At 40.4% G+C, this 17,892-nt stretch overlaps 2 protein-coding genes across 4 annotated transcripts in view; both read right to left on the bottom strand.

The window, feature by feature from the left end:
* STAB1 (stabilin 1) overlaps nucleotides 1-12,665 on the bottom strand; it is a 65,912-nt gene extending 53,247 nt beyond the window's left edge. Inside the window, exons 1-2 of one of the 2 annotated variants that reach the window (XM_074836387.1) lie at nucleotides 12,580-12,665; nucleotides 5,298-5,433 (exon numbers count right to left, since the gene is read on the bottom strand). In XM_074836387.1, coding sequence (XP_074692488.1) covers nucleotides 5,298-5,378 — 81 coding nt within the window. In that variant the 5' untranslated portion in view covers nucleotides 5,379-5,433; nucleotides 12,580-12,665. Of the gene's footprint in view, nucleotides 1-5,297; nucleotides 5,434-6,508; nucleotides 6,679-12,579 lie in introns of those variants that run through there. The other variant, XM_074836386.1, reaches the window with a different exon arrangement.
* A 684-nt stretch (nucleotides 12,666-13,349) lies between these two features.
* The window catches only part of NISCH (nischarin), a 32,263-nt gene continuing 27,720 nt past the window's right edge, over nucleotides 13,350-17,892 (bottom strand). Inside the window, exons 18-21 of one of the 2 annotated variants that reach the window (XM_074836384.1) lie at nucleotides 17,566-17,719; nucleotides 16,840-16,968; nucleotides 15,737-15,898; nucleotides 13,350-14,735 (exon numbers count right to left, since the gene is read on the bottom strand). In XM_074836384.1, coding sequence (XP_074692485.1) covers nucleotides 14,107-14,735; nucleotides 15,737-15,898; nucleotides 16,840-16,968; nucleotides 17,566-17,719 — 1,074 coding nt within the window. In that variant the 3' untranslated portion in view covers nucleotides 13,350-14,106. Of the gene's footprint in view, nucleotides 14,736-15,736; nucleotides 15,899-16,839; nucleotides 16,969-17,565; nucleotides 17,720-17,892 lie in introns of those variants that run through there. The other variant, XR_012624731.1, reaches the window with a different exon arrangement.

The raw sequence follows: 17,892 nt of genomic DNA, 5'->3' as shown, positions 1-17,892 counted from the left end.
GAATTAAAATGCAACACAGCATTTCTCTTTTCCATGCCATTGATATGATCCAGTTCACTGGTGGTTTCTCTGTTGTTCCACGGGTCTGAAGAACCAAAGGTGTTAGGTCAGTCTATTTCCCAGAGCCCAGGAGCTGCTCACACAAATATTTCTCATGGCAATTGTCTTCAAGAAGTGCGGTGGGGGTGAATTAAAAGGAAAGGTGCTCTGCACCTCTCTGATCACCTGGATGGCCCTTGATGCTTTGAACCTAGGTGAGAAGGACTTTATAAATATTGCCAAGTAGATCAAGTAGGAGACTTGGATCATTCACGTGGCTGGTGATAAATTCAGCACAATTCCTTCCACATAACCAGGATAACTTTAGGGGTTCCAGTTTCCTCACAGAGCTCTTCTGTACCCCTGTACCCACCAACCCTACTTCTCCAAATGAAACACAGCCAGAGCAGATGAAAAAGTACAGCCTCAGAGCAAATAATTGTCATATGCCTAATTGTCATTAAAGCTCATTATTTTACCCCCAAAGCGTTTCCTTGAATTTCTAAGCAACTGGAGTCAAGCAACTGCATGGAAACCTCATTGCTCATTTTAAAAAAAGACAATGTTTGCCACTGACAATGGAAGAGAAAAGCTGGGAGGCAATGAGCTGTGTTTGCCCCAAAAGGTCACTGGCTGGAAAAAAACCACACAGCTCACTTCATCTGTGCCTCTACAGGCACTGTATTTTCTAAAAATATAAACATTAGATCAAATTTTGGGAGGAGGCCTTGATCTGGGATTTTTTAAGCCAATCCTGAACAATGCTGTTAATGTAGCACCTCTCCCGTGCCCAGAACTCCTTGATTTGGATTCCCATCAGCAATCTCAGCTTTGCTTCCTCTGAATTTAAACCCAAATGCATACATTTGCCTCAAGGCAAGGGAGGAAGCCCATGGCTTCCCATCAGTTATGAACAGCTCAGGAAGGCCCTCCCAAATGATAGACAGCAGACCCTGTCAGGAAAACCTCCTGAGAGATAACCCTCAAGTCCCAGGTCCACAGGGACATCTCCCTAGAACAGCTTCCTGATTCACACCCACGTTCCCTCTGACTGGAGCTGTTGAGCTTTTTTCTCATCTTCTGCAGCCACCCATGCAAGAATGTTGCCCAATGAAGAAAGTGATTTCTCTGTCTGTAGTTGCCTGTCACATGGATATTAATTTCCAGTTGTGCATCTGGGGCTTTCCTTACTGTACAGTAACCTCCACTTCCTTTGGTGGCAGAATCTTCAACCAACCTGTTATGTCAAGGTCTCCCTTGGATCATAAACTGTTCAAAACCAATCTGAGATCCACCAAATCCACCACATCCTGCAAACACTGGCTTTACTAATTTTATCCAGCAGGACAGAGATCAGCTTTGCTGTTCCTTTTGTTTCCACCCCACTGGCATACAGTGCAGTCAGAGTAGATTTTCCCTGTTTCATGGAACAAAACAGAGAAGACAGCCAATATGGATGGCTAAATGAGGTGCTACCTCTGGAGTACTGTCTCGAAAGACCAGCAGTACCATTGATGGGGTAGGGAAGAAGTCCATCCAACCAGCTGATTCAAATACAAATTAGGACTCCAGATTAAAGCTGGGCTTCTGAAAGGAGCCAGCTGAAGCCAGGCACACGGTTCGACAGAACAGTATATCTCCTGCCTTTCTGATCCCATCACATCCCAGCTTTAACCTTCACTGAGACAGTGCCTCAGAAAGAGGAATGGGAAGATGCCCAAGGAAGAAACACAGAGGTGGATGCCTTCCCATGAGTTATGATGTTAACGTTGTCAGAATTACCCCGCAAACACTTATCAGGTGTCTGAATCACCCTATCTGTATGTAGAAGACCACAGAAACAGTAGAGCACAAAACACTAAATTAAAACTCTCCAATCTTCTATTTCTTGTTTACTTCCAGGCATCGGGAGCTGGCTGTCAGACACAACCTGACCGTTAAATGTTTCTCTGTCATGGTGGTGGAGGAAGACATCATTATTCACACATTATTCCATTTTCCTTCTCTTTCCTTCATCAATGTGGCTTCATTTCTAAATGGAGATGGACACTGGGAGAGGAGAAGGGCTGTCACTCCTCCTTGTTGGCATCTTTAATTACTTGCAGGCCTCTAAGACAAGACAGTTATTGTGGAATTCTGCCTACCCTACCTTCCCGGGACACTTCATGAGCTTTAGGCAGCTTTCCAGTAAGATCTTCCCCTTTTTATAAGGAAATACGCTTGTGTCAGCAGCAACAGGCAGGAGGAAAGAGGAAGAAAACAACTGTGTGGAAAATAATAACAAAAAAAATTTCCCTTCTTATTTGAGTGACAGAACTGATGAAGCAGTCATTTTCTGGTGTGTTTTGCTTCTTAGGAAAGCAGAAGAGGGAATCAAGGGACATAAATGCAAGTTTGGATACTCAAATTTTGGAAAGGATGAAAGATAGACAAGAGTTTGAGTCAGAGGTTGCTCCTGAGGTACAGCCTCATGGAAAACAATGATGCACTGCTCCCTTGGGCTCATCTGTGACTGCTGTTTCTATGTTTGAAGACGCTGGAGAGGAAGCAGCAAGGCAATGTCTGTCCCTGTGATGCAGCAGTGCTGCCTGGTGGGTCGAGAGTCAATGAGGTCCGTGGTGGTTATGCCAGTGAAAGGGGGTGAAAAGTCACCGTTCTGATCAGGTGATGTTGTGAGCCTGGACTGTATCACACTTTGGGTGCAAAGCAACAGAAAAGGAAGACTGGTGCTCTCAAACAGCTCCGAAATTAAAAGAAGCTTTTAAAGCAGAAGACATCTAGCTGTAGCCAAAAGAAGTTAAGAGCCAGGGTGCCTCTGTCTTGCCAGGGCTGGACTGTGCTGTTTCCCTGCAGTCAAACACATGCATGGGCAGCCACTGCCCTCTGTGCTTAGCTGAGGCATATCTGAGCTTCTGGATGCTGCAGTGTTTCCTTCCCTCCTCTCACTCTGACACAGATGTCCCCTATTTTTCAAGTGTTCATGTTTCTCTTATTCCGCCTCAAGAGAATAAGCTGGGGAGGTTTTTTTAAGGGCTACTTTCATTCCTCTCATTTTGCCCTTTATCTTTTCCTCCCAAACTGTAACACAAATCCTTCTTCACAGCAAAATCTCAAGGAAGAAAGAAAAACACGTTTGGACGTCAGTGTTTGGCTCCAACAATTCTGAGAGCCAGTTCTGGAAACAGTCATTATCTTATGAATCACCAAGTTTCCAGTGCATTTGCCCTTTACAAAACAGAGCTGTAGACATGTTTGAGTCATTATAATCAGGTACCTCCCCAAGAAGTTCTCAGTAACACTTTAGCTGAACAGACCAGCGTCTCCTGGACGTACAAACCTTTCTCATTTGTCCAAAGAAGACACTTTTCAGCACAAGGATGTAGAATCAAGTTCAGAGATCACATAACACAAGATCTACTGTTGCCCTGAGTGTTTCCCACCATCTCAGATGCAGAGCACTGGAGGCACGGGGATGCAGAGAGCACTCCCCTCATTTCCCACCCACCCCCATTCCTCCTCCAGCTCAGCCTGGGACTGGCCTCCTCCCAGCTGAAAAACTCATGGTTCTCACATCTTCCCCAGCCCATACCAACAGGTATACAAAAAACCAAATCAGGCTAACAGATTTGCTGCCATGTTTAAGCCATCAAATCAGAGCCCTGAGGTAACGTTGTTGAAAAACAGCTAGCACAAAAATCTCTTTTTCTCTCTTGATGGCCCCTGCAAGGCTCCTACAAGCCAACGGAGGCCTCTCGTGGAATCACAGCACTTCTACTGCAATCAGATCCAATGGCCATTCTAAACTATCAGAGAAGACTTTATTAGACCTCTATTTTTGCTTACCACCCATTATAACCTTTCAAATGGTTCTTCTCTTTCTCCAAAAAGAGGGAACCTTTTGGAGAAAAAAAAAACCTCTAAAAGGGACTTATTTTTCCTGGATTAAACAAACTGTTCCAGAGGTTTCATTTCACTTCTCTGTGAGTGGGTACTCATTACCTGATATTTTAACTGCTTCACACCAAGCCAGACACCTCAGTGATTATAGAAATCAACACAGTGTCTCAAAGTGAAGAGACCATTTCCACTTCCACCAGCTGAAGATGTGAGCCCATGCCTCTGAACGCACTACTATACTGGAACCCACCTGCCTAGATAGAACCCATGCCTCCAGACAAATAAAAGCCACCAGTAGACACTTCTTCATGTTTGTGCTCAAGTCACCTTAATGATCCTACAAGCCTAAAGGTTCACGAGGTTCTTACCTTATTTGTATTCTTATTAGTCATTCATAGCCCTGTGATGAAAGGGTCTATACAAAAGTTTCCACGCAAAGTTCTGACACTGAAGCATCTCTTCAGTGCTCTGGCTTTTTCTAAATTAAGTCTTTCAGACTCACACACACCTTCCTCAGCACAGGGTCTGTCCACTCCCTGCAAGGCCCCTCTTTGTCACTCAAGACAACCCTTCCATAGCTCAGATCCCCAGGGAATAAGATTTCCAAATGCCCCACACAAATTCTGACTTTGTAGGCCAGTTCATTCCTCCAACAGCAGGACACAAGAAGGGCAATGGCAGAAGACAATATTAGTGTGAATTCTAGCCTGCAGAAAATGGGATGCCTCACCATGGAGCCTAGACAACAAATCTACAAAGGCATCATACGTTCTTCTAGATGCTGCTGCTAAAGACAAGAACAGAGATAAAGGAATTGGAAGATAATCAACAAAATTGAAACAAAATCAAAACAAAATAGGAAGTTTTCCACACTCCTCACTGGGGAGCTGCTGGGAAACGTACTTGAAACAAAGGTATTTACCCTGTTGCAAAGCAACAATTTGATGAGATTTTAAAAAAAATTTTTATAAAATTCTCCTAGGAAACTTATGGACCCATCCTGACTGATGCTAAGCTCCCATGTACTGAAAATAGTGGAAGAAAAAAATGCTGAGTATATTCCTTTCATATTGCTACTTTCACGTTCAATGCTGAACATAAACACAAATTTAATCTGATCTAAAACTCAAGCAGCTCCCTTCAACCTTATTTTTAGTTCCTCAGTTTAGACTACACACATACCCACACCCAGAAGCAGAGAAAATACCTTACAGTCCTAAAGTTTAATTGTGGATGCTATTCTGCACCTAACTAAATGTAAATGAAAAAAGTAGTTTTGGGGAGCACTGTTTCATAACATGCAACTGTCCAAATATGAAGAACTGTTCAATGAACATTTAAACAAAGACTCAGAGACTTACCTTCTGACTCTGGCAGTCAGCTGTGGGAGTGAAGCATGCTGCTAAGAAGAAAAACAGCAACCCAGGAGGATGCATTTTCATGCTTTTACAGGCAGGACCCTTTCTACAAAAGGGGTGGCGATAGAGACTGCAATTTCTGTAAGATAAGACCGCCTACTAAGAATCAGATCCAAGACAAACCAGAGGTTAAAAGTAAACAGGGAGAGAGCATTTTTGCACTGTGCTCTTTGGCTGCAAAACCTTCAGAAGTGGATCTGCTACTTCTAGTGTTATGTCTGAATCAATACCACCTTTTTCTTTCTTTCTATTCTTTTTTTAAATGCACAAGCAGAACTCCTTACTAAAAGGTCTACTGAAAACAGGAACATCTACGGATTTCCTCTTACATATCAGTTCAAAACAGAAGGAAGGAAATCCTTAGTTTTCAACTAATTGGAATGAGGTTAACCGTATGCTTAACTGAAGGCAAACCCAATGGGCAAACTTAAATACCATGAATTCATGCAGAGTAAGTTAATTTCCTTTTATCATCAATGTTAATATGTCCACAATGCCTCAAACAGAAGGTAGACCCAACCATCCCCTATCCCAAAGTACACACGAATAAAGCAATGTGAGGGACCTGCTGCACTTCAGAGCAATTATGTAAGCACATTGTATCAATCAATTGAGCACTTTGGGTAAGCTTTGATACTTATTCAAAATATTTGAGTTTCTCAGCAAGAAAAGCATCACATTTTGCAGGTGCTATGGCAGCAATAGCAAAATATATAATTTTATGAACACTCTGCTGACAGCTTGCTGAATCCAAGGAGGACCTCCATAGCACTCAGCATGGGAAAGTCCCAAAATTGGATTAAAAAAAAAAAATACATGCTAGCCAATTTATTTTCTCCTTTTGAGCATTACCACCAACCAAGAACTGATTATCAACAGATTTTACATGCACTTTGTCTCCCTACACTACCAAGAGAACCCACTGTATCGAGCAGTCTAAGGACTGTTTCTGTTAGTAACAAATCCTACTGAACAATAAGGGATCTCTTAATTATTGATCCATTAATAGCACATGAAGGTGCCTAAATGAAACCAGGATAGGAAGCTATTCTTGTGTTTACATAAATGAGAGCATTAATATTTTTTTGCCCACCTGCATACACGCAAAGATACATCTGCTAACATGTAAAGTATATAAGAACTGCTATACTTACCAGTGCTGTTAGTTGTGCTTTACCTCTTCCTCCATCCTACAGAGACAGCCAGCATGATGAACAACCAGCACTATTATATATCCTGCGCTAACAGGAAGCAGATAAGGCACACAACCATCCACTGCAACCCATGTGAGAAGTACCAGCCCACAGCTCACTGGCGACTCAGCCCACTTGTCCTGTTACAGGACAACTACAACCCTGGGACTATCGCTGCCCAACAGACGGCCACTCTGTCAAGGCCAGAGGGTTCACACAGCTCTGGAAACCATTTGGTACCGCAGATCTGTGAAATGAGGCAAAGGCAACATAGCTCAGACCAGTTCTGGTGGGATGGCAAAGTCGCAAATGGACAGTGGGGACATTCTTGTAAGCTTCTATGGAAGCGTACAATGCTTTCTTTCCCTACAGTCATGGTACTAGACTGGCCATGTAACAGAAGACGACTGCTTCTCTGCTCCATGCTACCTGTTAGGCATACTCAGCTAAAACAGCCAGCCTAGAAGGATGTTGACTGCTTGTTGATGGTTTTTCCAAGAGCTGGCTATATGACGTAGGGATTAAGCTGCCAGTACTGGGCATCCACGGGTAACTGATAAGCTTTTAAGGTGAAATAGCTTACCCTGAGGCACTTGAAGAGGCATGGGCATCTTTTAATGAATCTTCAGACCATTTTCTAAATGGCTCAACACTGAAAATGGTACAGGGGAAAAAGGACACACAGAGACTGATTCCAAGGCTTTCCACTGCTGCTTATCATCACTGTATCTGACCTACTGCAAGGAAACTAGGAAGGGAGACAAAGGCTTGGTGAAATTCCTGTCTGAATTAAACAAATCAGATTCACAGCAACATCAAAAGGTTCACTGTGAGCTGTCTTAACTAACTATACCTCAGTTAAACGCAAGCAATACAACAGCAATATACAGGCTAAAATTGCAAACTCTCAGTAGTGCCGTTGCACAGCAGCAGAGCATAAGCTGAAAAATCAAAAGATCATCTGTCCTCAGATGCTGCTTTCCTGATCGAGCAGCAGAGACAGCATGTTTCAGCCACTGCGCATGAACTGCTCTGAGAGAACAGAAACTTTGCTGATCACTGCTGCTGGAACACCAAAACCCGCATCAACTTTGGATCTGGGAATTAGTGAGAAGGTGAAACACCAACCACCTCCAAATTAATGGGTGGCCAAGAGTCATTAATAATGCTCAGTGCACAGTGGAAAGATGCCAACATGCTCACAGTGGCAGTCCTCGCAGTATCACCAAAGATGTCAACACCTGCATGGAAAGAGCACAGGGGGCAAAACTGGCAAAATGAACACAAATTACTGCTCCGCTTACACTGTTCCTGCTATCTTCTGATAGATGTATGCCTCCTAGGCAGACAGATGAATTCTCTCATGGATGACATCAATAAAAAGCTTGTGCCTTAGAGACAAAATACACTGGATCAATTTTTTGATTCCACTGTTCTGTCCAATACCCTTCAAAACTGAATAAATAAAAAAAAAACATTCCCTCACTCATTTCTATACAAGTCCAGCTCCTATACGCAGGAGTCTGCACAAAATTTCAATCCCCCAAAGTCCCACAAAGCAAGATCCTGAGATCTGTCAGAGAACTCAACATCTAATTGCTTCTAAACTGTCCAGAATTTTGAGGAAATATCCAGTAGTGCATTGAGAGTTAAGCCACAGGACCTGCTATGTCACTAGCAATTAAAGGAATATGTGAGACAGGAAAACTGGGGGAAAAAACCTTCAAAGGGAAAATTTATAGGCAAGACTTTTAAGGATGTGATGACAAATGGCCCCGTGCAGGCAGGGTAGAAGGGTTTCATTCACGTCCTAGTCAATGTTTGATTGAAACAGGATCATACAAATCCAATTTTAAAATGTACAGTAGGCGTTGTCAACTGTCTGCTAGTGTGTTTATCTGTGAGGTTTAGCACATGGGCTTTTGTTTGTTTTAGAAAGCATGGAGGTTGACTTATCAGTCAGTGTCTCCTGCCCACACAGCAGAAGGCTGGTTTAGCAGTTGGAGTCACAGACATGGGTCTCGGAAGCATCATCTTCAACTTCTGGCTCTGACACAGATGACTTCTGCAAAACACTAGTAATTTACCTTGTGGTCTCAGTCTCCTGAATTGTCAGAAGATTGTTGACAAGCAGCAGCGCTCAAGATTTTCTCCTCACTCATGTCTTACTGCTTTATATATTGTTGAAAGGTTGAGTCCTCTAAAGTAACTTAGCTAAGACCTGGCATTTTTTTTTGTGAACACATTAACATTCAGAGTTGAGAAACTGCTGGCAAAAACTACTCAACCTGTTCCATGGGAAAAAAAAAGTCGCCTGGGTAAAGGCAAAGGATATAGCTATGAACTTTTCCAGCCTCCTTGCCTGTGTCACACGCTGCATTTTAAAATGCTGGGTCACCAGCCCTTCTCTGTGAAGTGCGTGCAGCCCTGGCTAGCTTGGGCAATTTCCTGCTATTGAAATCTTTTGTTTAAGCAATCTTTACTGAAATTACAGAGCCGAGACAAATGATTTACCATCCAGTCTGCCTTGCCACACAGCTTCTGTGGGAGCTGACCATTTGGTTACCTCCAGAGAGAAATGGACTTTCATTACACTCTTCTGGGAAAGAACATAAAGCCTCTTCACTCTGAATTGTAAGAGCATAAGAAGGCTGTGAGTCTGAAGAGGTACTAGCAAAGGATTAAACAGACCAAACCAGAAGTGCTTGTGTGTAGGAAGAGGGCCAGCTGCACCACACCTACTGAACACACCTCTGAGGCTCTTGGTGCAGAGGCTAGGACACAATCCTACTTTTTTGGTTTGTTGGGTTTGTTGTGTTTTTTTTTCTCTTGGCAAGTCAGAAGGAACAGGAATTTAAGAGTTTGCTGATAAAAGCAAAAAACCAGAAGGGTCACACAGCAAATAGTCTGTTTATCTCTCTCACACATGCACACATGCAACGATCCAATTCCAAGCAGACAGGTAGAGCTGAGCACAATGCTGTCATGCGATTCAGGAAGAAATTATTGCAGCTGCTCGCATCCTGTTAGTTCAAAACCTCGAAGGGCAGCAGTACAAATGTCAGTACATAAATGCTGTAAGTCCTGGTCTATTTATTGCTATTGACTCCCAGTTCCTTTACATATGCTCCTGCACCAAAAACCTGCTACATACTTCCATCTCTTGGTTTTACTTTTGTACCTTTCCCATCTATTAAGCAGTGCTCTGGGATTGCACTGGGAGATCAGGCACTAAACTCCCCATGGATATTCAACAGAAATTAGAAGTCTGAGTAAAACTGTTTGAACAAACAGGCTGAGCTATTGAAACTCAGCACCTTCTCACATCAGCATAACCAAACAGGCAGTGTGTTTTCCCATCGTGGTACTGTTCATCCTTCACGTATTGTTATCAATAAGGCATAGAATGGGCCTATAACAAGCTTGACTAAAGCTATAGCAAACAGTTTGCCAAGGATTGCATTGAAGTGCCTGCCCGAGAACAGCATGATGGAAATGAGTGGGGATCCCACTATCTCAGCATTTTCAACAAGCTCAGAGATGCTGAGAGTTCTCATCATGCCCTCTCAGAGACCTTAGGGCATAGCACTCAGCTTACCAACTCTGGCTATTATTCTTTATGCACCTATTCAGGTGGGTTTTTCCAGTGTTGGCCACAATATTTCTTTAGCACCTTGTCTAATGAGTTTCATATTCCCCCTTTTTCCACATCAATTTTCAGCTTTCCAAGTTACTAAATGTCCTTCATTATCAGGTAGACAGCAGGAAACAGAAGTTTGTAGTCTGTTCTGAACCACAACTTCATGCTTTTCTTCACATAGCTGCTTCTCCGCTTAAGATTTGGTATATTTGAAGATTAATACCGCAGAGGTAAACTTTTTGATCAGAGACATTCAAGCAAGGAAAAGCACCATTTTGTGTTACTTCAATTTTTTTTTTAAAAAAAAAACTCCTTATCAAAGCTGACAAGAACAGGAAGGCAAGTCAAAGGGGCTGATGTTCAGTCCATCTGCAGCCAGGCAGATCAGAGTGCTATGAAAGCAGCATGGGAATGGACACAGAGAAGGTGCAGGTCACACTGTCATTTCTTCTTGCAAAGAAAACACAGTTTAGCTCAGATTGGCACCTCATTTACTTTCCTTCCTAATGAGATTCATTTACAATTTTTCAATTGTAATACAAGGGAAGTTTTAAAACCTTTGGCCACATCCTCAGCAGATGTCACTGAACATTAATTGCATGGGTCTTCCTAGGGTGACACACATCTACATCAGCTGCAAAGCCAGACTATGGAAATCTAAGATGGTTTAGGAGATACTTTCCTGAAAAAGGTCTCCCCACCTGCCTACACATGCATGTGGTCATAACTTTAGCTACTCAAATTTTGTCTTAATATTGAACAAGGGTTGGAAGCTGTAAAAGATCTGAGTACAAAGGATTACTAAAGACAAAGAAATACGCATGCAGGGCTTCATAGCACTCTTGCAAAAAGAGAAGAAATCAAAACTGGTTTATGTGACCACAACCACTTACAAAGCTACTTAATTTTGCAGAACTTTCTGTAGAAACTAATTGTGGAAAGCTGAGAAATCTTTTATGAAATGGAACAATCAGCCAATTCATAAAGTTCACAATGAAGGATTGTGCATTTTCAAGGAAAACTCATTTAAATAAATTGCTATATTTAGAAACAAAAGATTACGTTAGAATAAAGACAATAAAGACAACAGGCTAGTGCTGAGGAATGACCGCAAATAAAATTTTTCAGTTTGTGCATTTAAGTAAACAGAAATTTGCACCCACAAAGCACTAACTCCAGCAGGTTTTAATGTGGGCAAAAGAGCAGGGGATCAGGTATCTGGTGCAGGAGAGAGGGGGATTTCTTGTTTTGTGGGTTTTTCTCTTGGGTTTGTTGGGTCGTGGGGTTTTTTTTCCATGTAAAAATGAAAAAGAGCTAAAGTGTCAGGGAAAACACTTTGCTCTGCACAGCCTATGCTTTACCTAGCAGAGTATAAAAGATTATTTGTTGAAAAAAATGCCCTGAAAATAAACAATTCTGATAGCACCATAGATGAGATACTTAATGGAAGAATGAAGAAATACTGCAGTACATATCTGATGAATTATTGAACATTTTGTTCATCTTAAAATGTGATCAGTGTTTACCAAGATCAAGGGAGAATTGTACCTGCTTCCTGGATTATTAACCTGATCCAAACAGACAGGTTTAATGTTTTAAACAGCTGTTGACTTAAAAGAATTTCAAGTTTAATTACAGCTGTGTTCTTCCTGCAATAAAATCTGAAAAGAGACCTTGACTGCTCAAACTATGTAACAAGCAGAGGATTATCCTTGCTTACTCTAATACATGATTCTATGATATACAGTAGTGTATTAAAATACATTTGAACAGTTGGGCTTTACAAAAGATGCTTAGAAACAGAACGCAGGTCTGTCTCAAGCACAGGGCACGACCCAGGACAGGCCTTACAAATAAGATAGAAGCAGAGTCAACATCCAGAAACAATGACAAGTATAACCCCTAGCATGAGAGGCAGAGATATCTACTCATGTTGGCTCAAATCCCAGGCAGTTCCAAAGGACTCATTACAGATTCCCTTTGCATTCACTTAAACCATAAACCATATTGTAAATGATCTGTTCATCTGCTAAGTTCTCAAATGCTCACAGATCCGACTATTCAAGTTGCCACAAGTTCCTTTTAAGCGTTACCTACAAGAATTACAAATAAGTGATTAACAGCTTTACTTTGGAAATAACTAGTGAAGACCTAAGCTTTTAATTATATTATCCCTAGGATTTTATTTTAGAAATTCATTTTCTACTTAATGATAATTAAGCTTAAATGAACATAAGTGTCCTTGAGATTTCAGGGAATAGAATACCTCCAAAGTACAGGAAAATTTAGTTTTCCCCAAGAGTCTATAGTACCTACCTTAATTGTTCAGTTCACTCTAAGCCTGAGAGAGGCTCAACTGTGAACAGAGCAGCACTCAAGTAACACTCCTCACCTCTTTGGTTGCTTAGGGAACTCCACTGCATCCTGCAATACAATTTGACTTTGGCTGCCTGTGTTTTTGTCATCCTTGCACTGACTGCAACATTCCTGGCATCTGGAACCCAAAGAGCACAGCCAAGCTCCTCAACAGCATGGAAAAATACTCAATGGAACCACCAAATTCCCAGGGCCACTGTTGACTTACCATTCTTGGAGAAAACTCAAAACTTGTTTGGGCCAGGCCCTGAGCAATCTGTTTGAAGTTTACCCTGTGAGACCTCCAGGTCTCTTCCAACCTAAATTTTTGTACGTTTAAAGAATATCAGTTTTAAGCAACATCAGCTAACATGCATTTATTGAAACTATTCTTCCCTTCTTAATCCCAGTAGACCTAGAACAGTCTTTTTCAAAGTCTCAGTATTTGTCTTCATAATAGCAAGTACTGTCTTGGGGGAGGCTAAAACTTGTTAGGCACAGTAATATTCAAGTTAAAGATGACAGCTTGGAAAGCAAATCCCTAATATCTGATGCAGAAGCAAAAGTAGTTAAAATAAATCCTCCTTAAATTGTGTTTAGAAGCTGCAGATCCTCAGTTTCCATGACTCAGCTCTATTTCTGGATCAGTACAAGCTTGCCATAGTAGAATAAACTATTTTCTTCTTTCATCTTGCTGCATATTTCATACTTTACAACACACTCTAGGAACATAATCTGTGCTGCTGAACTGCCATATGGTATCCTGTAAACACAAGATAAGCTTGAATAAAGACAAGGCCAAAAGAAAACTGTCAAATTACACTTTATTTGTATTGACAAGATAGGCAAAAGAAAGACTTTGTGTTCAGAGATACAAATTCATTATTTGCTGACAAAATGCTCACATACCCATGTTGGGTATTTCCACTTTCAAGACAATACTGAGTGGATCTTTAACAGGTAATTCTTTATCCTAGGATAAGGAAAAAGAATGCCCATGAAAATAATTTCATATGAAAATTTGTTACCTGCTTGTGGATCAAATTTTACTGCTAAGTTTATGATTGGCAGCAAATAATTACATTTGGCCTCAAAGAAAATCATCTGTAAAACTAAGATCATTAAATAATAAGCATTAGCAGCATACCCAAAATACTTCTTGTACAAAGAACATTGCACTTGAACATACACAAGCATTTACCCTTATTTACACATTAGAATTTGTATAGAACAGCAAGACTTATATATACAGAAAAATCACAGAAACCTTAACAGCCCTAGACAACAGCATATCTAGTGTTGACTCCTTAATTTTTCCATACAGTTTCCCAGGATGTCTCATGATTTTTTTCATTATATACTATTGCATAAAAAATACTTTACAAGAAGTTCAGTTCCTAATTAACACCTCAGAATATTTCTATGTACTATTAAATGTTCACTGCACTAGGGAGCAAGGGAGTCCAGGTCAGCTCCTTATTAAAAAAACAGAATGTGACAGGTGCTATCTAAACACTGTGCTTTACCTTATAGTAGAGACTGAAATCACTTAGCTGTGCAATAACTACCCAGTGAGTTCCAAAGGCAGTTCCCTACCACAGAGGATCTCCCACTGTCTTGCAAGCAACGAAATTAATTTCTCCCTGCTTTCTGCACTGGGGATAAAGAGGTACCACTGGATCTCTCTGCTCTTGATGCCTTCTTGTTTAGCATTTCCCTTTGGGGCACCATCAGTTTCTCCAAAGTGATCCAGTGTTAAATTCTGCATCAGATCCTGATTATGAACATCATCAAACACAAATGTAAGGGCCTGTGGATATGTCTGATAACCCATAAGTACTCTATCTAAATCCCGGATTCGTCTTCCATCTGCAAGCCGATATTTATCTCTCTTTGGTGGCTCCTTAGCAAATTCAGGTAGTGGGTAACTGATATAATCTTCATCAAAGAGGAACAAATCAGAGCTGGTTAATATAAGTGTTTTAGGTTGAAGTGAACTAGTGTTTTGGGCAGATCCTTCAACATGATTTACTTGAAATGCCAACACATACAGAAGGATGTTGAGGGACTGAAGATTAGTCAAACCATCCATCTTCTCTGCCACTAGAAAGGCAAGGTCCCCAATTTCCTCTTCATTTGGGTAAATAAACTTTACTCTGCTAGAGTGAATCAGTTCATAATTCTCCATTTTTCCTGCAAGAAACATAGATTATTACACTCCTACTTAGTGCTATACAATGCTTACCTTAATGCGTCAGGATAAGCAACAACCTTTGACAGTTGGCTGTAGTTGGAATAATTCAAGTTTTGTATCTAAGTAAAACCATATATGAATAGATACAATATTGAAATAATTTTATTTGGATTGCAGATCTCTGCTGGAGTCTCCCTTGCATTACAAACACTTTTCTGCAAATTTCTAACCACATAACTAGTTTAGGGCATGAACTGGATGAGCATGTTCCTCTGTTCCGTGCTACATTCTGAAGTGGCAGGAGGTAAGACTGCAGACCCTCACTCTAAGTTAAGTGCTGAAATACAACATAGCAAAGCTTGAAAAAAGCATGCATGCTTTTTTCACATAAATCAATTGGTCTAATAGAAGATATGACTTCCCATCAAACCTTGCACTTTCTGGGCTTATACTCCTTGAAACAGTAACAATCATTCTTCAGGAAAGTGACATTTTATTTCATGCCTTCAACTGGCTTCAGAATTCTAAGCAAAAAAGTTTCACCTGATATTGGAATTGAACCCTAACACCTTAAAAAGTCTAGTTTTCACTACATTCTCACAGAATGACAGGATTCTTATTTGACCAAGCAAAGAAAAAATGTAAACTTCAGACTTTGTTACCTTCACTGTTCTTTGATGACTTACAAGACTTTATAGGTTAGGCTGAACCTTGCAACGGGAGCTACACCAGTACACACCCCAAAATACTGTATAGGAAGTGCTATTTCTGCTGGACTCTAGGAAACATCACTAATTTCACATGTGCAAGACTGTTTATATTTAACAATTCTGTTCAGATATGGCACATTTAAGAATTAAAGTCAGGGAGTTTGGTTAAAGTATCAAATAGGAAACAACTGATGCATAGAGTTCCCTCAAGAGAGTTTTTAATCAGTACACTTTAGATGGCCTAAGTATGATGCCTAAATAACTCATGACATGTAGAAAAGATCATTTACCTGTGTTTTTACTCCCAAATTCAGAGTAGAAGTCTTTATCTACTGGTTCAGGTGAAGGTGTGCGTGCAAGCAATGACAGAACTGCCATAAGCTGCTGCATGAAGGTGTGAGTGTTGTAACTGTCTCTTGTCAGGCAGGTGACTATATGATCTGCAGAGTGTCCTGAAGAGAAAACAGAATATAAACCATCCACAAATCTGTATGTGGCATTAATCATAATTTCTTCAATCAACATGCAACTGTCACCAAGAAAGATTTCTTGTGAGGATTATTTCACCTGAGAACATGCATCATCATTCAGAAAGCTTTCAAATCCAAGAATAATAGAATCCTTATATATCCCTCAAAAATAAAGAATATAATACATCTTGATTTAAAATATGATGTAGAGTTATGATTTAACTGTTCAACTATTGCTGTAGGGGTTCAACTTTATTATCATATTATCTTTACAATTTACCTTACAGAAAAAAAACTGCCCTCAGTTTTCTTTGTGAACTTGTTATATGTAAGGTCACTTTAAATCATTTCCACAAGGATTATTCCCTCCTTCCCACCCCCCATCGAGGTCTCAACACAATTAGAAGGCATTTTAGAGCACAGGAACATAAGGCTTGCATGTAGTGGGACCGAGGCAAAGCACCAGCCCAGAAAATTTACCCATGTTATTTCCATTAAATTTGAAATTGACATTATCTTTCGTAAACTTTAACGTCTCATTTTCCATTCAAAATGCCAACCATCAACTACGCAATTTGCAACATGGGCTGTACCTTGATTTTACTCTTTATTGCAAGCCAGTGCCTCAGAACAACAAGAAAGTCTTCAGATTTTCTTTTTGATGCATTGTTAAGACAGGAGAATTTTTAAAATCACTTGTGGGACCAATTAGTTCATTGATATTAAGCTTCCCAGTTATCTCAATTATAAGATGTTGCAAGACAGTATTATCAGCCTACTGGTAGAGCACCAATGTTGCATTAACTTAATTTCTAAGAAAAAGAAGCAACAAAATAATATACTCTTCCATTTCACTAATAAAGACAGAAATCCATCTAAGACAAGATAGAACTGGAAAAACTTAAAGCACAAGTTGTACTCGCCAGTAATCCTGAAGTACTGGTCAAACAGGCCAACATTTACTGATTGCAGGTCATTAAGTTTTAGCACAAAGCAGCAAGAGAGGTGGAAAGAACTATTCTCACAATCTGAGTTTTCTTTGTTCCAAAAATCTGTTGAAAAAGGATATACAATAAAAAAGTCAAAAGAAAAAATTATTCTTCTTTCCACAAGCATAATTTTTATATTAAAATTCTATACCTATATCACACTCGGAGAAAGAAATTAGGAAAAAAGTGGGAATAGTGGCAAATTATTTCTCAAGCAACAAATACAACCAAATCTCCTTGTTAGCAGCGTTTCTCAAAGTAGCTGTCACATCACAGATTTAAATCAGCAGACACATTAACAAACCACTTGCATGAACTGAATGCACACCATGAGTTTCATTACTCTTCACTTATCATTTTGGTTACGAAAGGGCCTTTAGCTGCTCAGGTGATGCTAGGGACTATGAAATGACACCTGAGAAAAGCATGGATACAATGGCACATGGAAGACTCTGAGAAGCAGCCATGACTCAAGACCCTGGTTTTTGAACATAAAAGCTTCATGCTAGTGCTTCACATATGGCAAACTATGCCACACTCTCCCTCAACTAGGACTTCCAAGTAAGAGTATCAACAAAAGGTGGTACTTAAACTGAAGACAAACACAGAGTCAGGAATTAAGCTAGTAACCTTATTAAAGGATCAAAACAGCTATCTTACCTGACTGGTGCTCATCAGCGTGAATGAAAGAATCATCCAACAGAAAGTAAATAGCTTTTGTTGAGAGAAGCACACAAGCCATCACTTCCACATTGGGAGTTTTGTAAAACAGAACTGAAGACCACATGAGATGTCTCAACTCTTCATTTTCCACCTAAGATGTAAATTGTATTTCATAAATCACTTGCACACTTTGGTATTTCAGGTAGTTTCATCACCTTAGAGGCAGCTTTAGACTACTAGAAAAACAATTTCAAAATCAGAAGCCTCTGAACATGCTACAGTCAAAGAGCACAATAGCAGTCTACTGAAAATGTCTGGTGTTTA

This window comes from Strix aluco, chromosome 11 (genome assembly GCF_031877795.1).
Source record: "Strix aluco isolate bStrAlu1 chromosome 11, bStrAlu1.hap1, whole genome shotgun sequence".
Classification (NCBI taxonomy): domain Eukaryota; kingdom Metazoa; phylum Chordata; class Aves; order Strigiformes; family Strigidae; genus Strix; species Strix aluco.
Note: the sequence above shows the minus strand (reverse complement) of the source record. Positions and strands in the feature narration are given on the sequence as shown.